This window comes from Saccopteryx leptura, chromosome 2 (assembly GCF_036850995.1).
Source record: "Saccopteryx leptura isolate mSacLep1 chromosome 2, mSacLep1_pri_phased_curated, whole genome shotgun sequence".
Classification (NCBI taxonomy): Eukaryota; Metazoa; Chordata; class Mammalia; order Chiroptera; family Emballonuridae; genus Saccopteryx; species Saccopteryx leptura.
The window spans coordinates 149,195,111-149,215,429 of NC_089504.1; the positions used below are offsets into that span (position 1 = coordinate 149,195,111).

Consider the following 20,319-nt stretch of genomic DNA (forward strand, 5'->3'; position numbering starts at 1 on the left):
GGTGTCGAGGTGTCGTGGATTTCTAATTGACCATCATTACTAAGATAAGTGAGGGGGAGGCTGGGAGAGGCGAGAGCCTGTTTTCCACCATTAGAAATAGTGGCAACCATCTTAATTTACATAAGATGCAACTTGCAGAATTTCAAGACAGCATCTGGGCTCAGGTGTTTGTCGACTTGAGGTCAAAGCTTGAGAATCTGGAAAGGTGCCGCTTGGAGAATCAAGAGGAGTGCCACTACGAACAGGAAATTTGGAGTGCCTGGAACCGATTACCAGACACTTTTAGCACCCTGAAAAATATAGCAATGGCTTTATTCACAATTTTTCCCTCTGTACTTTTGTGAGATCTTATTCTCAGTGTTAAATAATATCAAAACCAACAAAAGAAACAGATTGACAGATGAAGTTAGTAGCTCTTGCTTGGGCTTGAAGTGTACAAAATACCAACCTTCAATTGAAGATTTGGCCAATGAAATTCAGCAACAAAAAAGTCACTAATAGGCAGATTAGTTAAGGAATTCCTCCTCCTCCTTACTTATGTTAGTTCAGGGCACCATACACAAGTTAAATAATATCAAGACCAACAAAAGAAACTGACTGACAGAATAACAAAGAAGTCACTAAGCAGGTAAGTTAAATAGTTAGTTTTTGGTTTATTAAATACAGTTATATATTACAATTATACATTTTTGTTATTTAAACTATAAATATTGTGAAATTATGGTTTTTTTCTCGAAGTGACATACCACCCGAGTTACGCTCAGTTTTTTGGTGAATTTTGACACACCAAAAGCTCAAAAGATTGCCCATCACTGGTCTAGGCTTATGTTACATATTTTCTGCCTGTCTTAGAATCAGCTATTTCTCCAAGGGGCCATGATTCTTTTTATTAGAGAATAGTATCAAAAACCAAGATCAGGGTGCTTGGTAGGCTTTCTGCTTTGGCTGTAGTCCCATTGTAGTTCATTCTTCACAAAACAGGGTGAGGATGTAAATAATTTAATAAGATTATAGTTTGTTCTTTAAAACCTTTGGTGATTTATTGTTGTACTTTTAGAAAATACAACTTCTTACATTGGCTTTTAAAGTTCTGATCTGGCCCTTGTCTACTTCTCTGACTTCATCTCTTTCCATTCTGTTTCTCATTCATTTCTTTTTAGATGCATTGGCCTTTGTGTACCCTTTCTTTCCCGCCCCTCTCCTGCTGTCCCCCTTCTCCTTCTCCTCCTTTTTCTTCTTTGTGCTAAGCTTGGGGTTTTGCCTTTGCCTTTCCTCTGGACTCTCTACCAAAGATTACATTTTGCACCCACATTGCATGTGGGCTCCTCATTCTTTAGGTGCCAGCCGAAATATCATGTCTTCCTAAAGCATATACCTGATCACTTTATTTAAAATAGCACTTCCATCCCCATTCCGGGAACTCTCTATCTCTTTGTTCTCTAGATTTTATTATGGAAGGTACTCTAGGTAAGCTTCTATCTGAAATAACCAAATTTATGTAGTTGTTTGCTATCTGACTCTCTTTACCAAAATGTGAGCTCTGTCTTAGTATCCCAGAGCCTAGAACAGTACCTGCACATGGTTGCTGCTTAATACATATTTCTAGGGGATGAATGGAAAGTAGAATCAATGACTTTCTCATCCTTTTGATTTTGAAAGTTTGCTGTAGGCTAGGTTTTAATTGCTTCAACTAGAAATGCTAAATTTTTAAGTAAAATAATGAATGAATTTAAGATTATTATGAAAATTAAGTCACATATTCAATTTAATTATTGAATTGTATGATCCTAAAATGCTCAAGGAAAATTCATTACTATAACATTTTCCTCTGCTTCTACCATTATTTACTTTTTCCCCCAAAATCTGTATGGAGTAGAAAATATTATTACCCTTATTTTCAAAAAACAAAAAACAAACAGAAAAGGCCACACTTGACTTTATAAGATCCAAATGGCCTTTTTTCAGAGCTTTGTAGAAACAGAGAATAGTCTTAAGGCTGGAAATCAGATTTTTTTTCTCCATGGTTTCTTTATTCTTAATATTTCTCTCTTTATAATTTTGTTTTCTTCTTTTGTTTGTATATAGTGAAATGAAGGGCTGTGGATAAATGTGTTATCTAAACAATTAGAACATCTATTTTAACTCTAAAATTATTAACTTATGACTTAAAAAGTATAATGCTACCTAAATTATATGCTTTCATGTCTTACTAAGTGGCATAATTAAATAATTACTTTCATGACTTGTAGCTGTTATTATTAATATCAGTTATTAAACTGTGTTATAAAACAATGATGCGGTTAGGTCCTAATGAACTACGTAGGGCTCTGCTCACCCCTGTAAGAGTTCCTGTAGAGTTCTGTAAGTGTAGAGGATGATCCTCCTTTATGTCATTCCCATGGGCATCTTCAGAGGCTGTCGAGGTATCCAGCCTTGCCTCTACACTAGGCAACTCTGAATTTATTTTGTTTCGGTTTCTTTTACTATCTCTCTAAAATTTTAGATCTGTCAATTATTGTGTCTAGCACTAACCTGCTAGCCACAACTTCTATTGTTCTGTTTCTGATTACAACCTAGAGTAGAAATGAAAATTTCCAGGGAAAATAGGCAAACAAATATTGTGTGTAAAACAGATGTAGGGCAGTAAATTTTACTACCTCCCAAGTTTGCCTCATCCCCAGAGAGTACATGGCAAATATGTTCACAACACTAGTTGTGTAAGGGACCAGGCAAAACCATTGGAAACATTCTCCCACAGCAAATGGAGACAAGGGCCCATTGATCAGAATCTTATGGTATGCCTACTGGTGGTCTCTAGTAATTTACAGAAGCAGGTTGAAAGGTAGGTAAAGCACTTTGGCAGAATATGGTTAAAAATAATGAGAGAGAATAGAGAAATCAAATATATTTAGTACCTAAAATGGGTTTAAAATGTATAAGAGCTGTAGACATTTTTATTTCCAGCTAATTTCTAGGTTTTTGGCTCTTATTGGAGGTTTGAGGTTACTAAATATCTGTTTGAAGAAGAAATGAGATCTGTTGCTTTGCTTGGGCTGCCGTAACAAAGGACCACAGACTGGGTGGCTTCAACAACAGAAATATATTGTCTCACAGTTCCGGAGGCTGTAAGTCTGAGATCAAGGTGTCAGAAGAGTTGGATTTTTCAGAGACCTCTCTCCTGGGCTTGTAGAAGGCTGTCTTCACTCTGTCTTCACATAGTCTTCCCTTTTGTGTGTCTGCATCCTAATCTCCATTTCTCATAAGGTCATATTGGATTAGGGCCCACTTGAATTACTTCATTTTAACTTAATTACCTCTTTAAAAACTTTATTTTCAAAAACGGTCACATTCTGAGGTACTAGGGGTTAGAACTTCAACAGATGAATTTTGGAAGACACAATTCAGCCCATTACATACCATATAGACTTGTTAACATTATTTTCTTTAGCGTTTTGAATTTAGTTAAAAGAATTTTACTTTTAAAGCTTTATTTTCTCTAGAGATATAATATACACAACAAACAATGAAATTATTTTAAAGAAACATATAATTAAGTGTTATAAATTATATAGGCAGGAAATGATTACTGGAATACAAAGAAAGAAGTTATCAATTTGTTCTAGAGAAGAACTGTAAAACCTGGGAGCCAAAAGTGGCTTTAAGAATTTTCTGTGTTTTTAGCCTTATCTATCTGCAGTTTCAAGTTTTACTGATAAAAAGTTTTACACTCTCACATTCACTTTTTCCTCTGGTGTCCCCTATCCTCTTCTCCTTTTCTTCATTTTTGGAATCTGCAGCAAAATTTAGATAGCTAACCTCTCCATGGGATAATTTTTGTGGAGAACATTATTTCAAATGCTTCATATAGCTAATGAGGAAAACGGCGTTTACAAGTTAAATGACTGGTCCTGGTTTCTGAGCTAGAATCCTAGTCTCCAGATTCTTATTTCAGTATGCTCTAGAATGCGTTGTGCAACTATTTTAGTTAGAGAATGTTTCTTTATGCTTTAAGGGCATATAAAGATTCCTTTTCCATATTGTGTAATCAGGTCATTTAATGACTTTCCATTAGCCTTCTCTCTTAACTATTTTCCAGTTTCTTCAGTTATTTTTATTGCTATTTTGTCTTATTTTTTCCATATCATTAGACACTCATATTAAAATTGGATTCCAGCCTGACCAGGTGGTGGCGCAGTGGATAGAATGCCAGACTGGGATGCAGAGAATCCAGGTTTGAAACCCTGAAGTCACCAGCTTGAGCTTGAGCTCATCTGGTTTGAGCGAGGCTCACCAGCTTGAGTCCAATGGAGGTCGCTGGCTTGAGCAAGGGGTCACTTAGTCTTCTGTAGCCCTTCCCCTCCCTGCCCCTGTCAAGGCACTTATGAGAAAAGCAATCAATGAACAACTAAGGTGCCGCAACGGAAAATTGATACTTCTCATCTCTGTTCCTGTCACTGGAAAAAAAAAAAAAAAAAAAAGGATTCCAGCCCTGGCCCTGTGGCTTTAGTGAATAAAGCATCATCCAGGCGCACCAAAGTTGTCAGTTTGATTTCCAATCGGGACACATACTAGAATCAATCAATGAGTTTACAATTAAATGGAACAACTAAGTGAAACAATGAGTTGATGCTTCTCATTCTTTCTCTCTCTTTCCTCTCTCTCTTCTTCTCCCTCTATTCCTCCCCCTCTCTTTTTCTCTCAAATCAATGGAATTTTTTTTTTAACAATTGTACCCCAAGTATGATCTCAACAGGAGTAATAGTTCTTTTCATAATACAGTGTTTTATTTTTTACTTAGCTAAAATATTGCTAGTTGTAATTGTCACCATAGTTAAACTTTATTTAGTATTTTTGCTGTGATAAAACCTACCTTTTCTTCAACTTCTAATATGTGCCATGTCCTGACCTAGGCACTTTATAGTAGCATCTCATTTAACCTACACAAAAATATTAAAAGGTAAATAAATTATTCCCATTCTATATACAGTGAAACTGAGACTTAGAGTGGTAATTAACCTCTCCAAAGTCACACAGGGTAGAACGTAGAAGACCTGAGACTGGACTCAGGTCTGTCTGTCTCCATTGGCTGCCTTTCCCATGACCTCAGCATTAAATGCTTCCCTGCCTGCTCTACTGCATAAAGTCTCCAACACATTAGGGTGTCAGTAGTACCAGTGAAAGTGCCAGGGCCAGTTAAAGGGAAAACAAAGCAAAGCAAAGTGAAAAACAATACCAGCGGGAGCACAAGTGTGCATATGTGGAGCAGGAATTCACACAGGCATGCTCTCTGTGGCACAGTGCCCAGTGCAAGAATCCTTAAACCTTAAACGAAGAGGAAAAATTGTAGGTGCCTCACGGTAATGGAACACGAAGGTTCTCATTAACGAGCTCCTGTGAGCCATCTTCAAACAAAATAGGAGGGACTTTGTAGCTCTTTTGCTCATGATTTCTTAATTTCTAAATTTCTGATTTTCTCTTTGTATTTCTCAGTTTTAAGAAAATTAGGCATGCAGTTAATGGGCATCTTTTGTCTGTTTTTAGTTGGGGCAGCTAACATGTATTTAAATATTCAAATTTATTTTTTTCTTCCTGTGTATTTTTCTGTCTTTTGTATTTATCACATCATTGCCATAAAATATAACATAGACTACTAAATTTTCAACACAATAGATAGTTCATAACCTAATGCTGCTATGGTAACAATACCAGTTAAAATATGTTGGGTTAAAAGTAACAGAAATAGCTAAGTAAAAGCGGCCTGACCGTGCCAGATTTGACTAACTTAGCAGATATTTAGGAAAGGCTGTTCTGGAATGCATGACGCCAGAGTTCTGGGCTGGCATTTCTGTGATTCCCTTGGCCTTTCCTTCAGGGTTACAAGATTTCTATAGCAGTTCTAAGTGTCCTATCCTTACACATAATAGCTTCAAAAGCATGAAACAGTGAGACAGTAGAAAAAGGGCCTTATTCCTAAATCACCCCTGTTCTTTTCATGGAGAAATATCTTTCCAAGAATTACGCCCAGCATACTTACCTGGGCCTCTTACTGCTCAGGCCTGGTTTACATGGCGGTCCTTGCACTGGTCACTGACGAAGGAAACTAGGGTTGCCACCTTTGGCTTCAGCTACTGCTGATTTGTTCCTGGGGTGGATACATTTTTAGGACACCCTTCAAAAACTAGAATTCTGTTATCAGGGTAAAAGGAAGACTGGCCATTAGATAGGCAACAAGTAATGTCTACAACAGTTATTGAACTATTTTTGTATGATCAAATAACCACATGAACACATATAGAATGACTATTTTTATGAGTGCAAAGGAGTGACTGATGATATAAAAGTGTCAATGAAAGGGATTTGAGTCTGGCCACTCTTATTCAAAGAATGAATAATTCAGCTAATATGTGGGAAAAGTTTTAGAAGTTAAATAGGCCAAGGGGTAAAGGGTTACTAGAGTAGGTGATGGAAAGAAGAAGGGATCTTCCCAGGCAGAGGAAGTGTATTATATTTATATAGCAAAAGAAGGCACATAATATTCCTTGCTATTACTAGCCTCTGGTCTGATGAAGGTCTTTGAATTACTTGTAGCATAGAAGAAATACTTAGAGTTAGAAATAGGATCCTGAAATACTGGAATTTCGGAAAAGATTATATGCTTTAAGGGGATAATAGGACAGGTTATTTGATCTCGATTGTCCTAGAAATTCTTTGGTATGGAGTTACTGTGTATAATCAACTTATAGGCAAATATCAGTCTGCCTCTTCTATTCCTTCCCTTTAATAATTTTCTGCAGCTAGAATCTCTAGTTGAGGCCCTAGCCTGTTGGCTCAGTGGTAGAGGTCCCGGGTTCGATTCCTGATCAGAATACACAGGAGAAGCAACCATCTGTTTCTCAACCCTTCCCTCCCATCCCCTCCCACAGCCATGGCTTGATATGCTTGAGGGAGTTGGCCTTGGGCACTGAAGATGGCTTCGGAGCCTCTACCTCCTGCGCTAAAAGAATGGCTCAGTTGCTGAGCAACAAAGCAACAGCCCCAGATGGGCAGAGCATTGCCACCTAGTGGGCTTGCTGGGTGGATCCAGGTGGATCCCAGTCGGGGCACATGTGGGAGTCTATTTCGCTGCTTCCTCTCTTTTCACCATAAAAAAAAAAAAATCACTAACTGATGTTAATTTAAAACAGTAAGAACAGCACCCACACTTTTCCACATGTTGTCTGATATCTTTTGGAACACTGACTTCATTAACCTATAGTTCATATATGATTTCCATCTTAAAACATTTAATACAACTGAACATTAAACAAAAACAGTGTTCTCTGAGATTTTGTGGGTTTCTTATGAGACAATAAATTTTTTAAAAATAATAAAATAAATAAAAATTTAAAAATATTATTTTGCATTAGTTTTAAATGTACAGCATAGAAAAACTTTTCACTTCAGTACACATAGAACTTTCATGGATACTGGATTATTTCCTATAAACAGACAATAGCAATTTTATAAATTTGTCTAGGATTATAGAACTTTCTTTTTTGAAAATCTGCAACCATTATCAAAATGTGTATAATATATATTTTAATTATTTAAAGACTAATAATACTTAAATTTTCTTAACATCTACCCTTCATAATTTTTAGATTCCCCAAATCTTTTCAAGTTTAAAAAATTAGAAGTTTTAATTTCAGTCTTTTTACTGTGGCCATATTGTTACCACTGCCCTGACAAGACTCCAAAATAATAGTTGATTAAACATGGTAACAGTTGGGATTGAGGTTGGGATGGGGCTTCTAGTGTATGTACTTTTGGCCCAAGGGGTGGCCCAAGGCTGTTGCTCTATCAGCGACCCTCTCATGGGCTGTGAGATCTGCTTCAGCTGCTCCAGCTCCTGAGATCACACCACATTGCAGCAATGGGGAGATGTGGTCACAACTAGCTATAAGAGAGGTAGCCAAAGTGTTTGACCTAGGCAGTCCTGTGCTCATCTAAAACTCAGAAATTCTATTTCTAAAATAAAAAGGGGAGAATGGAAACTGGAAGACAGTAATAGTTTATGTGGTATTCACCATCTTTTGGTGTTTGCCAGAGGGCCTGGTTGAACAGGTTTAAGCTTAATGTAAGTGTGTGATCGGGTTAAAATGGGTATCAGTGGAGACTATTGTATTTATGCACCTTATACCTCATATAACCTTACTTTATTTCTTTTTCATCTCCCTATGATCTAGCATAATATAGTGCTGGAAATAAGCACATAAGAAATGTATTTGGAATGAATGAACTCTTTGTCTTTCTTGTATAATCTGCATTGTTTGAATTCTTTTTTTCATACTTGCCATGTGTTTGTTCCTGTCTATATTTACTTATTTTCTTAAGGAGTATTTATGAATAGGGATTAGTCCATAATTGTAGAAGAGTACTTTGTGACTCTGTGTGTAAATGTGTGTATATGAAATCTGATAGAAACCTGAATTAACTTATACCATAGAGCCAATTTTCCCTACCTCTCAAACAGACAATATTATCTTGTATTGTTATGTTTTCATTATTAATAAAGTGGTTTATTTTTTGAAGTTTCAGTACTGTGTTTGAGAATTCTGAAAATACTCTTATTTTATACAAAAAGTGATACCTAATGTTATTAATTAGTTGTGAAGATGTTTTCTCTGTACTTTATGCATATATTTTACACATTGACCAGCTAGCTATACCCAGAGAAGATAACATGGTATGAGGAATACATTTTCTGATAAGATTTTTCATATTTCAAGAGGCATTTATAGAGTTTTTGCTCTCTATGTCTTATTTTTGGCCTTCTTTTAATTTACAGATTTGTTTGTTTGTACTAAAATTTTTTTAATAACCCTTAAATGCCAGGCACTGTGCTAAATGTTGGGAATATGAAGATGGATGAGACTCAGTCTGTACTCACTGAACTTTGTGTCGTCACTCTACAGTGTGGGGGTTGCATGCCAGGCCCTATATTGTGAAGTAACCAAGGGGTGTGAGCAAGGAGCCCTGGGAGGCAAGGGGGGCAGGCAGAGTGCTGAGGGATTGAAGTGAGTCTTGATAGTTGAGTAAAAGCTTGTCAGTGATGAGCTAGGGGGAGGCTGAAGATACTGGATGCAGGCTGTGAAATAAGATGACCATAGTTCTGTTTGGTGAGAGTAAAGGATACAGGGTGGATTAGAGATGGCACTGGAGAGCTGGGTCATGGTGGCCCCCTCATACACCATGCACCAGATTGTGAACTTGATTTCTTTATGTCAGTAGCTTTCAACCTTTTTGTCTGTGGCCCATAGTATAACATACCTTTTTTTTTTTTTTACTATTTATTCACTTGGAGGGGGTAGAGAAAGAATGGAGGGAGGAGGAGCAGAAAGCATCAACTTTCATATGTGCCCTGACCAGGCAAGCCCAGGGTTTCGAACCAGCAACCTCAGCATTCCAGGTCAATGCTTTCTCAACTGCGCCACCACAGGTCAGGCTATAACATACCTTTTTACATGATGACTTATTACCAGGCCTTGGCCCTCACATTTGCAGGGTATGAACAAGAGGACAAATGGGAACATAATTTAGCTAATTATTTTTTAAGTTATAAATTAAGGCAAGAAACTTAGAAAACAATATACTAACCTACCTTGACAAATATGTCTCATAACAAAAACAATACTGTGTGTAAAACCATCAATACCAGATAACTAAGAGTAATGCAAATTTAAAATTAATTTTGTTTTACACCAAAATGCTGTTATTAACCCTGGAGAAATGGAGGGACAACAGCAACAAGGCCAGGTGGGAGGAGAGGAGGAAAAGGCTTCTTAGCCTTCTCTTCCGATGGTTATAGAATCCATAAGAGAAACATCTTCTTTCTTTTCTTCTTTATTGAGGGTGGGGCTCTTTCATCATCCCTTCCCTATCCCCACCAGCCAGGCACCAGAGACACAACAATCTCGTCCAAGGGGGACCCTCTGGCCCGGGGTGCTTGTGGCTCCCGCTCTCACAGGAGGATTTGAATGAAGAGTTCTCTGAGAAGGAACACAGAAGAGTAGGAAAACATATTGCCCTGTCTTTGTCCTTTCTTCCTTCTGCTCTGACGTCCAAGCTTCCTCTTTCAGCTACTAGTCTTTGGCTACCCCTTGGGCTGGAGGTTCATGTGTGCATGCATGTGTGCACGTGCATACACACACACACACACACACACACACACACACACACACACACCACATACCTGACCTGGAGAAAGGGTCCACAGAGGCTGAGGAAGCTGGCTCAGCTGTATGGGTGGGGAATGCTGGGGACCCCGTGCCTGGTGGAAGGAGGCTGCAGCCAGAGGAAGGCCAGAGCAGAGGCTTGGTGCTCACTTGTTAGGGTTATACTGTCCAGTACACACATATGTGACCATGTACACACACACATTCACGCACATATACCTCAAAGTTGTACAAAATTGCACATATTCTCAATATGTGAACTGCATTCTGTCTTCTACTCCATTTCAGTTTTTAAAAAATACTAGTTGTAGTCCACTAAATTGATTTTGTAATCCACCAAGGGATCATCTTGTACCCCAGTTTAAAAAATTCTGCTCTAGCTGTTGGGGTGGTAGTAATGTGATCAGATTAATGTTTGGAAACATCTGGCAGCTGATTAGATGGTGGACTGGAAAGGAGGGGGGATGCTGGTTATGAGATTATTGAGTCAAAGATAGGCCTGAAGATGGTAAGAGTGAGGATAGAGAGGAGGGGAAAATAGTAGAATCAACGGGTCTAAGTGGCTAATTAGATATGGGGATGCAGAAGAAAAACAGAATAACATCATTATCTCCAATTTAAATGATTAAGGAAAGTTAGCAGGAGAATTATATTTGAGGAAAAATAAAATGAATTTAGCTTAGTACATGTGGCATTTGAGGTTGCAGTGTGACATTCAGGCAGTATTTTGTGTTAGTTTGGAGAGGTTTGGTACAGAAGGGACTATAACAGGGCCTTTGAATTTAGCACTAGGAAAACAGTGATAAAAGTTAGCGAGGACAGATCATAAGAAGTTCAAAGAGTGACTGTGTGGGGAGGTCAGGAAAGGAAGACATACAGTGTAGGATATAGTATGTCCTTTCAGTAAACTTGATTGTCAGGAAGAAAGAGGGAGGACAAGAACAGAGCGCAGATTTGAAAGAAGCTTTTATTTAATTCTGGAGCACTTCTAAGAAGGGAGGAGGAACCCATGGAGACCAAGCTACTGAAGATATGGCAGAGAGAGGAGTAATTGATCTCCCCTGGTGTCAGGGAAGATGAGAGAATGAATTTTAAGACGTAAGGAGGGAACCTTAAACAGAAGAAAGAATGCACAGATAAGGAGACAAGGATATGTGTGGAGGCAGAAGTTTTCCTCAACAGGTATTTGTTTAGTATAAGCAGAAGGTACTATGTAAGCACTGTGGCTACAAAGGTTAATAAGATGTAGTTGTAAGGCTGGTGGTTATGGCCATATAGATTCGCATTGGATTTGGGCAGACAGTAAAGGAACTGTGGAGCCAGAAAATGGTGGGCCATTCCGTTTATTACAGTGTTGCAACGCGGACAAGCAAGCAGGCAGGCAGGGAACACTGCTTCCCTCTCTCGCTCTCTCAGGATTCACAAGCAAAACAGAGCAGAGGGTGGGGGAACCCCTTTCTCAGCAAACAATAGCATTGAATGGCCCCTCCCAATGGCAGCAGGCAATCCTCACTCTACAATTTGCGGCCCTGAGAACAAACACCTACAGCCTTACATAGACTACACACACGTGGCGCTGCCCTGTGCTCATGTACCAACCAGGCAAAGTACAAGCGAGCAAGCCTAACACACTTGTTTGCCTAACAGTAGTCTAGTAGGAAAGGTAAAGTAGTCCAGGAAGCCAGCAGGACAGCCTGTGATCAGCGTTGTCTAGAGTTATGCCCAGGGAATCAGGAGCAAGGAGACACGAGGCAGGGCTCTCCAGAACAGAACAAAGAAATGAAAATGGGTTTGCTCCTGAAATAGGACTCAGAGACATCTAAAAGAAGGATTGAGATGCAGACTGTGGTGGGCCCAGGGCTTGGGAAAATGTAGACCTGGGTTACAGTGACGGTTATCGATACCCATGGTTGTTAAAATAATTTTTTGTTTTTACAGTTCTTGATTTTGTTTGAGGATTGGGTGAAACTTTATTTGGGGATACTTGAGAAAATGAATTTTTATGACAAAAGAAGCTGCTTCTTGCTTATTCTCTCCCCATCCCCTCTTTGATGACTTCTCTTGATGCTAATTTAAGTAAAGAAAACCACCTCTTCCAAAAGTGCTTTGGTACCCTGGCATAATTTCAAAGAAATCTCTTTTCCCACTTAGTTAACTACATTTCCCCAGGAAAAAAAAAATCTTCTCTGTCAATGTAACATCCTTTAACAGGACTCCTGCTGGTCGGTTCTTATATCTTGGGGTGGCAGCTGTGAACATATATACTATTGATTGTTAATGTGTGATATAAATCCGACTGGAGCATGCCCACTAATTGGTTTGCGCGCTAGATATAGACAATGCTGTCTTAGAGTAGCTTGTGTAGATAGGCCTCGTCTGAGGGTTAATTCTGCTTGACAGCACATCAGCAGCATCTTGAGAGTAATTACCTAGCAGAAGTTTTCCCACAGCTGAACTGAGAGCTTCAAAGGCTTCTGAATTTACAACCAGTATTAACCTATATCTGAGACATAATGTTCCCACCAGGGCTCAGGTTTTTTTCTCCTACTTATTTTAAACATATGGGGTTACGAGATTCATTTACTCTGTGAAGAACTTAGTGAAAAATTACTTGGTGTTGAATAATTAAGAATGTTTAATAATAAGACAAGAGGATAGATTTAAAATTTTTTTAAATTACTTTATTGAATTACTGAAATAAGTTAGTCTGTGGAGACTGGATACTTTTTTTTAAACATAATTTACCCTCTTTCTCTCAAAAACAAGCTAAAAAGTTAATATCTTTTCCATACTGTGCTATCTCTATGGCTATGTGCATGTTTAGGGGACCTAAGGTAAGGCATGCATTTAAAATGATTAAAATAAATATATATTTACATTTAAAAATCTTTTATGTGTTGTTCAATGTACTGAAATCTATAACTATTGCATCTACCCCCACCCTCCCCATAAAATAACAGTTATTCTTTAATAAGCAATTTTTATATTGTAAAAAATGTCTTTCCCTTTGCAGGTCAGAAACCAAATTTGACTCTGGTTCAGGTATGTTTACATTAATAATGTTATTCTGAGTATATTTTATTTACATTATTCTCTGAGGAGTAATTCATCAGATCAAGAACCATTTTGATTTTAAACAGACGAGGCAGTCTCTTTTCAAAACATGAACCCCACCTCAAAGCAGGGCGATTAGCTGCTTGGAATCATAACTTGAGATATTCACTCTGGGATTCTTGATAGTCTGCAATAAGCATTAAATGCTCTCTATCTGCAGTTTTATTGTAAAAGCAGAGGTGGGGGTTATACATAATCATTTCTCAAAATAGAATATTAGCCTCTCAGTGGACAAAGCACCCTGAATAAGTTGAAGACTCTCTGCAAGTGACTTGTCATCAAATGTGGGTGATAGATACATCTAATCCAGCAAACTATAGAGTTTTAGCCAACAGAAATAGATATTTCTCTATGACTTATTAGTTATTTTTTATTAGTTTTGTTGGGAAGTAATGAAAAATTAAGGTTACCTTATGCCATTATTTTGTGTCTATCAGGACAAAATTTACATTCTCCTAAACAGTGGCATATCAGCCTCATTAGATGTTTTGTTCTCATTAAGCATGAATATAGCCATGTAATCCTTATGTTTGACTGTCTCTATGTCATTTGCTGAGATTTATGAGCTTCAGAGTTTCTGATGGTGTATACTATTAAAGCATAGAAATTGCTTCATGTATGGTACAAAGGAATTATGCTCTTTAGTGAACTGTTAATAGATAAACATGAGAAATAATTTATAGAAAAAAAGATGTAAGGCTTTGTGTGTGTGTGTGTGTGTATATATATATATATATATATAGTGGTATTAAGGAGCCAACATGCTTTTCTTTTTCAAAAGCTTATTCTTTCTTTTATGGTACAGATTTATAAATTTCTCCAACTTGGTGAGACTCTAAATATATAGTCTGTACATTTGACTTAACCATTGCACCTAATTTGAGAACTGTGATTCCAGAAATCTTTCCATTCTCTATGTTCTTGGGCTTCTGAATCACGTGTGACGTTGATAACACAAGCTAAGCATTTCTCATTTACAATATTGACTATATGAAAACTAAAGTCATGGTGGGTCATATCAACTATTCAACTTTTTTTATTGATTTATAGGAGGTGACTCAAAATAGGGTGAAAAATCTTTTTTCATAGTAGTTAAAAATTTTAAGGATAATAAAATTAAATGAATAAAATTGATGAAGAATGAATTTTTACATAAAACTGCATGTCTTTTTATCATTGCTGGTCAGTCACCAAATATTTATTCAGAACCTACTTTGTTATGGATCTGATTTAATTTCCTAAACATTAAGTCAGAAACCGGTTTTAGGCTATGGGATCTGGAACGTAGCTTTTAAAAATGAAAAAATCCACTTGGTTCATTTTGAAGGTGAAACCTGGAAAGAGAGTACAAAACTGAAATATTAGCAGCTATTGTCAAAGTCAGAAAATTTATGTTAAATTTTCAAATCCGAATTAAAGCATGCTGCTAAACTCCTGTAGTGAAGGTTAGTATTTATTCTGAAAATAGTTATAACATCTGTACAGACACACATCTTTCACTCTTGTGACCAAAGATTTTGTTCATGATTCTTATTTTTTTCAAGTCCTATTTTTTTTTAATGTCTATCAGGGACATCTGTGTGTCTTTGAAAACTATAAAGTTCTTTTGTACTCTGAAAAATCTTATGGGGAATATTGATTAGAAGTTCACTTGTTTTTTATTTTTTTAATTTTTAATTTAAATATGTTGTGGAAAGAATTTAGATGGTTTCAAATTAGGAAACGTAATTATTTATTTCTTATAAATTCCTTTAGCTTACTATCTTTGAGATTAGGGAATCATGACAAAGAAAGTTAGAACTGCAGTCTTTGGCATTCTATATCATGCAAGTTCGGGTTAGAAATAAGGCAGCGCCCTGGCTGGATGGCTCAGTTGGTTAGAGCATCGGTCTAACTTGCAGAAATAAGGTAGCATATTGGAACAATTAAATGTATGACTTTAATAGGTTCAGATTCTCTATTGTTCATCAAATACAGAAAGTAAACTATGTTTAATGTTATATTCAGCTATAAAGTGTTCCTGACAAAGTAAGATTTTTAAATGAAGGAAGATGCCATCTTCCTAAGGAGGAAAAAACACCTTAGAAATAAATATTATGGGGGACCTGGCCGGTTGGCGCAGTGGTAGAGCGTCAGCTGGCATGTGGATGTCCCGGGTTTGATTCCCAGTCAGGGCACACAGAAACACTCATCTACTTCTTCACCCTTCCTCCTTTCCTTTCTTTCTAGCTCTCTCTTTCCTTCTTGCAGCCAAAGCTCCATTGGAGCAAAGTTGGCCCGGGCGCTGAGGTTGGCTCCATGGCCTCTGCCTCAGGCGCTAGAATGGCTCTGGTTAAAACAGAGCAACGCCCCAGATGGGCAGAGCATCGCCCCCTGGTGGGCATGCCAGGTGGATCCAGGTCGGGCGCATGTGGGAGTCTGTCTGTCTGCCTCCCCCTGCTTCTCACTTCGAAAAAATTACAAATAAATAAATAAATAAGTATCATGGCCTGACCTATGGTGGCGCAGTGAATAAAGCATCAACCTGGAACACTGAGGTTGCTGGTTGGAAACCCTGGGCTTGCCTGGTCAAGGCACATATGGGAATTAATGCTTCCTGCTCCTCGCCTCCCTCTCTCTCTCTCTCTCTCTCTCTCTTTCTCCCCTCTCTCTAAAATCAATTTTAAAAATCTAAAAAAAAAAATAGTATGGTCAATGACTAGCCATAAAGGAAAAAGTATTTCAAAATAAATTCTACACATGCACACATGCACAAACACACACACACACACACATTTTTTTTTTCAAGTAAAGAATCCAACTTATGCAGAACTTACTGCACATTTGCAGTTTGTATAAATGAGTTTTAGGCTGTGGCGTGAGATTCAGGAGAAAGGAAGGAAAGTTTTCATTGTTAGCATAACATGATAAGAAATGTCAATTGTTGACTATATTCCAAAATTATCAACCTAGAAAGTGATTTAAATTTTTCTTATTAAAATGGTCAGTTTTTTTCTTCAAAATTAAATCCATCAATAACTTTTTTTAAAAAGTATTTTTGTATTTTTCCGAAGTTAGAAGCAGGGAGGCAGTCAGACAGACTTCGGCATGCACCCAACTAGGATCCACCCGGCATGCCCACCAGGTGGCGATGCTCAGCCCATCAGGGGCGTTGCTCCGCTGTGACTGAAGCCATTCTAGTGCCTAAGGCGGAGGCCGTTGAGCCATCCTCAGCGCCTGGGCCAACTTTGCTCCAGTGGAGCCTTGGCTGCGGGAGGGGAAGAGAGAGACAGAGAGGAAGGAGACCTGGAATGGTAGAGAAGCAGATGTGCGCTTCTCCTGTGTGCCTTGACTGGGAATTGAACCCAGGACTTCCACACACTGGGCCAATGCTCTACCACTGAGCCAACAGGCCAAAAAAAAATTTTAATGAAATAGCAACTATATATAAAAGTTAGAGGGTATAGTATAATGAGCACCTGTAAATCCATTATATAGATTTTACTATTGTTAATAATTTGCTATATTTGTTTCACTTTTATTTTGCTTGAAATATTATAAAGTAAAATATATTTCATGTGATTTTTAAAACCTGGAAATTATACATTATCTTGATTTATTGAAAGAGATCAATTCATTTTTTGAGGTTTTCTTCTATCTCTGAAATTCAGGTCACATAAAATTCTTATGGAAAGGATTCTGGCAATTACCATGTCCATATTCAGTTAAAGAAATGAAAAAAAATTTTTTTTTGACAAGAGACAGAGAGAGGGATAGATAGGGACAGACAGGAAGGGAGAGAGATGAGAAGCATCAATTTTTCATTGTGGCACTTTAGTTGTTCATTGATTGCTTTCTCATATGTGCCTTGACCATGGGCCTTCAGCAGACTGAGTAATCCCTTGCTCAAGCCAGCGGCCTTGGGCTCAAGCTGGTGAGCTTTGCTCAAACCAGATGAACCCACGCTCAAACTGGAGACCTCAGTGTCTTGAACCTGGGTCTTCCACGTCCCAGTCCGACGCCCTATCCACTGTGTTACCACCTGGTCAGGTGAGATGAAAATTTTATTTGTGGTGAAGGTTAAGAAAATCTCAACCAGAAGGCAGGGTACTGAATTAATTCTGACTTGAGAACCCAAGGAATGTCCTATCCGCAATTAACTTGATTAAAACTTGAGCTTCCATCTAGCTTCATTCTCTATGTACTCACATATATATTGATTAAACTCCATTATCTGTTGGTTTAGTACAGGGGTCCCCAAACTTTTTACACAGGGGCCAGTTCACTGTCCCTCAGACCGTTGGAGGGCCAGACTATAAAACTATGAACAAATCCCTATGTACACTGCACATATCTTATTTTATTTATTTTTTTATTTTTTTATTTTTACAGAGGCAGAGATAGACAGGGACAGACAGACAGGAACGGAGAGAGATGAGAAGCATCAATCATCAGTTTCTCGTTGCGCGTGGGGACTTCTTAGTTGTTCATTGATTGCTTTCTCACATGTGCCTTGACCGCGGGCCTTCAGCAGACCGAGTAACCCCCTGCTGGAGCCAGCGACCTTGGGTCTAAGCTGGTGAGCTCTTTGCTCAAGCCAGATGAGCCCGTGCTCAAGCTGGCGACCTCGGGGTCTCGAACCTGGGTCCTTCCGCATCCCAGTCCGACGCTCTATCCACTGCGCCACCACCTGGTCAGGCAACATATCTTATTTTAAAGTAAAAAAACAAAACGGGAACAAATACAGTATTTAAAATAAAGAACAAGTAGATTTAAATCAACAAACTGACCAGTATTTCAGTGGGAACTATGCTCCTCTCACTGATCACCAATGAAAGAGGTGCCCCTTCCAGAAGTGTGGTGGGGGTCGGATAAATGGCCTCAGGGGGGCCGCATGCGGCCCGCAGGCCATAGTTTGGGGACTCCTGGTTTAGTACAACTCAATCAGTTGTCTAAAGTTTGCAGCTTTGCCAATTGAGAGTAATCTTTCTAAGGAGTTTTTAGGTTTCTATTTTAGTACTATTTTCTAGTTGATGTATTAGTGTTGTTTGCCTACGATTGTGTGTAGTTGGTGTTTTTATTAATACAGTGTGTCTGTAAAGTCATGGTGCACTTTTGACCAGTCACAGGAAAGCAACAAAAGACGATAGAAATGTGAAATCTGCACTAAATAAAAGGAAAACTCTCTCAGTTTCATACCTATTCAGTGCAGTTCGATGTGGGCTCACGCACAGATTTTTTAGGGCTCCTTAGGTAGCTATCCCGTATAGCCTCTACAGACTCGTCACTGACTGATGGCCTACCAGAACGGGGTTTCTCCACCAAACTGCCAGTTTCCTTCAACTGCTTACCCCACCCAGTAATGTTATTCCTATATGGTGGCGCTTTGTTTTAAATGCGCCGATATTCACGTTGCACTTTGGTCACAGATTTGAATTTAGCGAGCCGCAGAACACACTGAACTTTCCTCTGAACCGTCCACATCTCGACTGGCATGGCCGTGGGCTGCTCCACTGTATACAGTGTTACGTCATCATCTGCGCATGCGCACATGCTGCCACATCATCCTACAGAAACTGGGAGGGTTTTCCTTTTATTTGGTGCAGATTTCACATTTCTGTCGTCTTTTGTTGTTTTCCTGTGACTGGTCAAAAGTGCACCATGACTTGATGGACACACTGTAGAATAAGAGACTTCGTTTTCTGTTCAGAAGTAGCAAGAAGTTGTGCTCATCTCCACACCTCCCAAGAAGGGAAGTTAGTTGATGCTGGAGGAAACAGAGCATTGAGTTTTTACTATAGTGATTAAACATGAAAGCTATATATCAAATCTCAGGAGAAACATGCTTTTGAAAGGGAGAGAACTGTGGAGCATATTGCATGATAGGCTATGTAAACAGAGCCTTGGAGGTCAGTGTGCATGCAAACCAATTAAGTCAAGAACTTACTGGCTTTGCTTTCTATCATTTGGATGGGGCAGGTCACAAGGTAACTTGCGCAGGTTGCAGTGTGAACTTTGAATAAGCGAGGCACCTCTGGGAACTTCATTAACTCTTTCAGTTTACAAACAAGTATTTTTGTTGCTGTTGTTATTTTTAATTTAACTGAAGTTTCTAGGAAGTGTGTGTATATATATATACACACTTATATATATATATTATGTATATTATATATATACACACACACATATATATATATGTGTATATATATATATATATATATTCTCTTTTGATCCCTCTGTGCATACCCATCAGGAAAAGTGCTAGTGATGAGTAGAATGGAAGAGAAAGCAGAGGATGAACGGCTGAACAGACCAGAGTTGGCTGTGTAGGCAGATTCCAAGAACATGCACATGGCTTTTAAAAACAACCCATTTGGAAAAGCAGAGATCTTGCAGAATAACTGAAAAAAGATGTTTTTCTCTTCTGAATTCTGTGTATGAGACAAAGATATAGTTGGAACTTACTAGTCACTACACAACATCAGGAAATTGTTATTTCTGCTCTATTAAAATAGAACAGGTTTCTGACCAAAGGAAAAGGTAGCCTATAACTGTATGTTAAAGACTGCCTGGTGTCTAATTCCATGCCCCTAACTTTCTCAGGCAATGTTTGGGTGAGAAAATAAAATACCAGGTTAAATGGTATAGTTTTATGGTCCATAAACATCCAAAACAAAGATTTTATTTTTTCCACACGAACAATGTGACTCAACAGAGTAGAGTGACGTTGGCTCTGAAAGTGAATAAACTTCTATTTAGTGCTTGTTGATTCTGGGCTGCTTGGAATAGCTATACCAAGGAAATGGACTCATAGAGCACACCAACTGAAAGGTATAAAATTTCATGAAAGCAAATTATGGAGGATTAAGAAACCTAATGAGCATGGTTTAGTGTGTAGAGTGGAGGAGGGAGCTTGCTATTAAATAGAGCCCAAGAATGTAAAAGGTTAGAAGATCCTAAAAGACACCATAATAAAAGGCACAACAGAATATAATTATCTTGAAGGGGGAAA

General features: G+C 38.3%; 1 protein-coding gene across 2 annotated transcripts in view; it reads left to right on the plus strand.

The window, feature by feature from the left end:
* Positions 1-20,319, plus strand: part of MSRB3 (methionine sulfoxide reductase B3) — a 174,091-nt gene that overhangs the window by 83,198 nt on the left and 70,574 nt on the right. For both annotated transcript variants that reach the window (XM_066369042.1, XM_066369043.1), the window contains one exon: positions 13,228-13,256. In XM_066369042.1, coding sequence (XP_066225139.1) covers positions 13,228-13,256 — 29 coding nt within the window. The remainder of the gene's footprint in view (positions 1-13,227; positions 13,257-20,319) is intronic.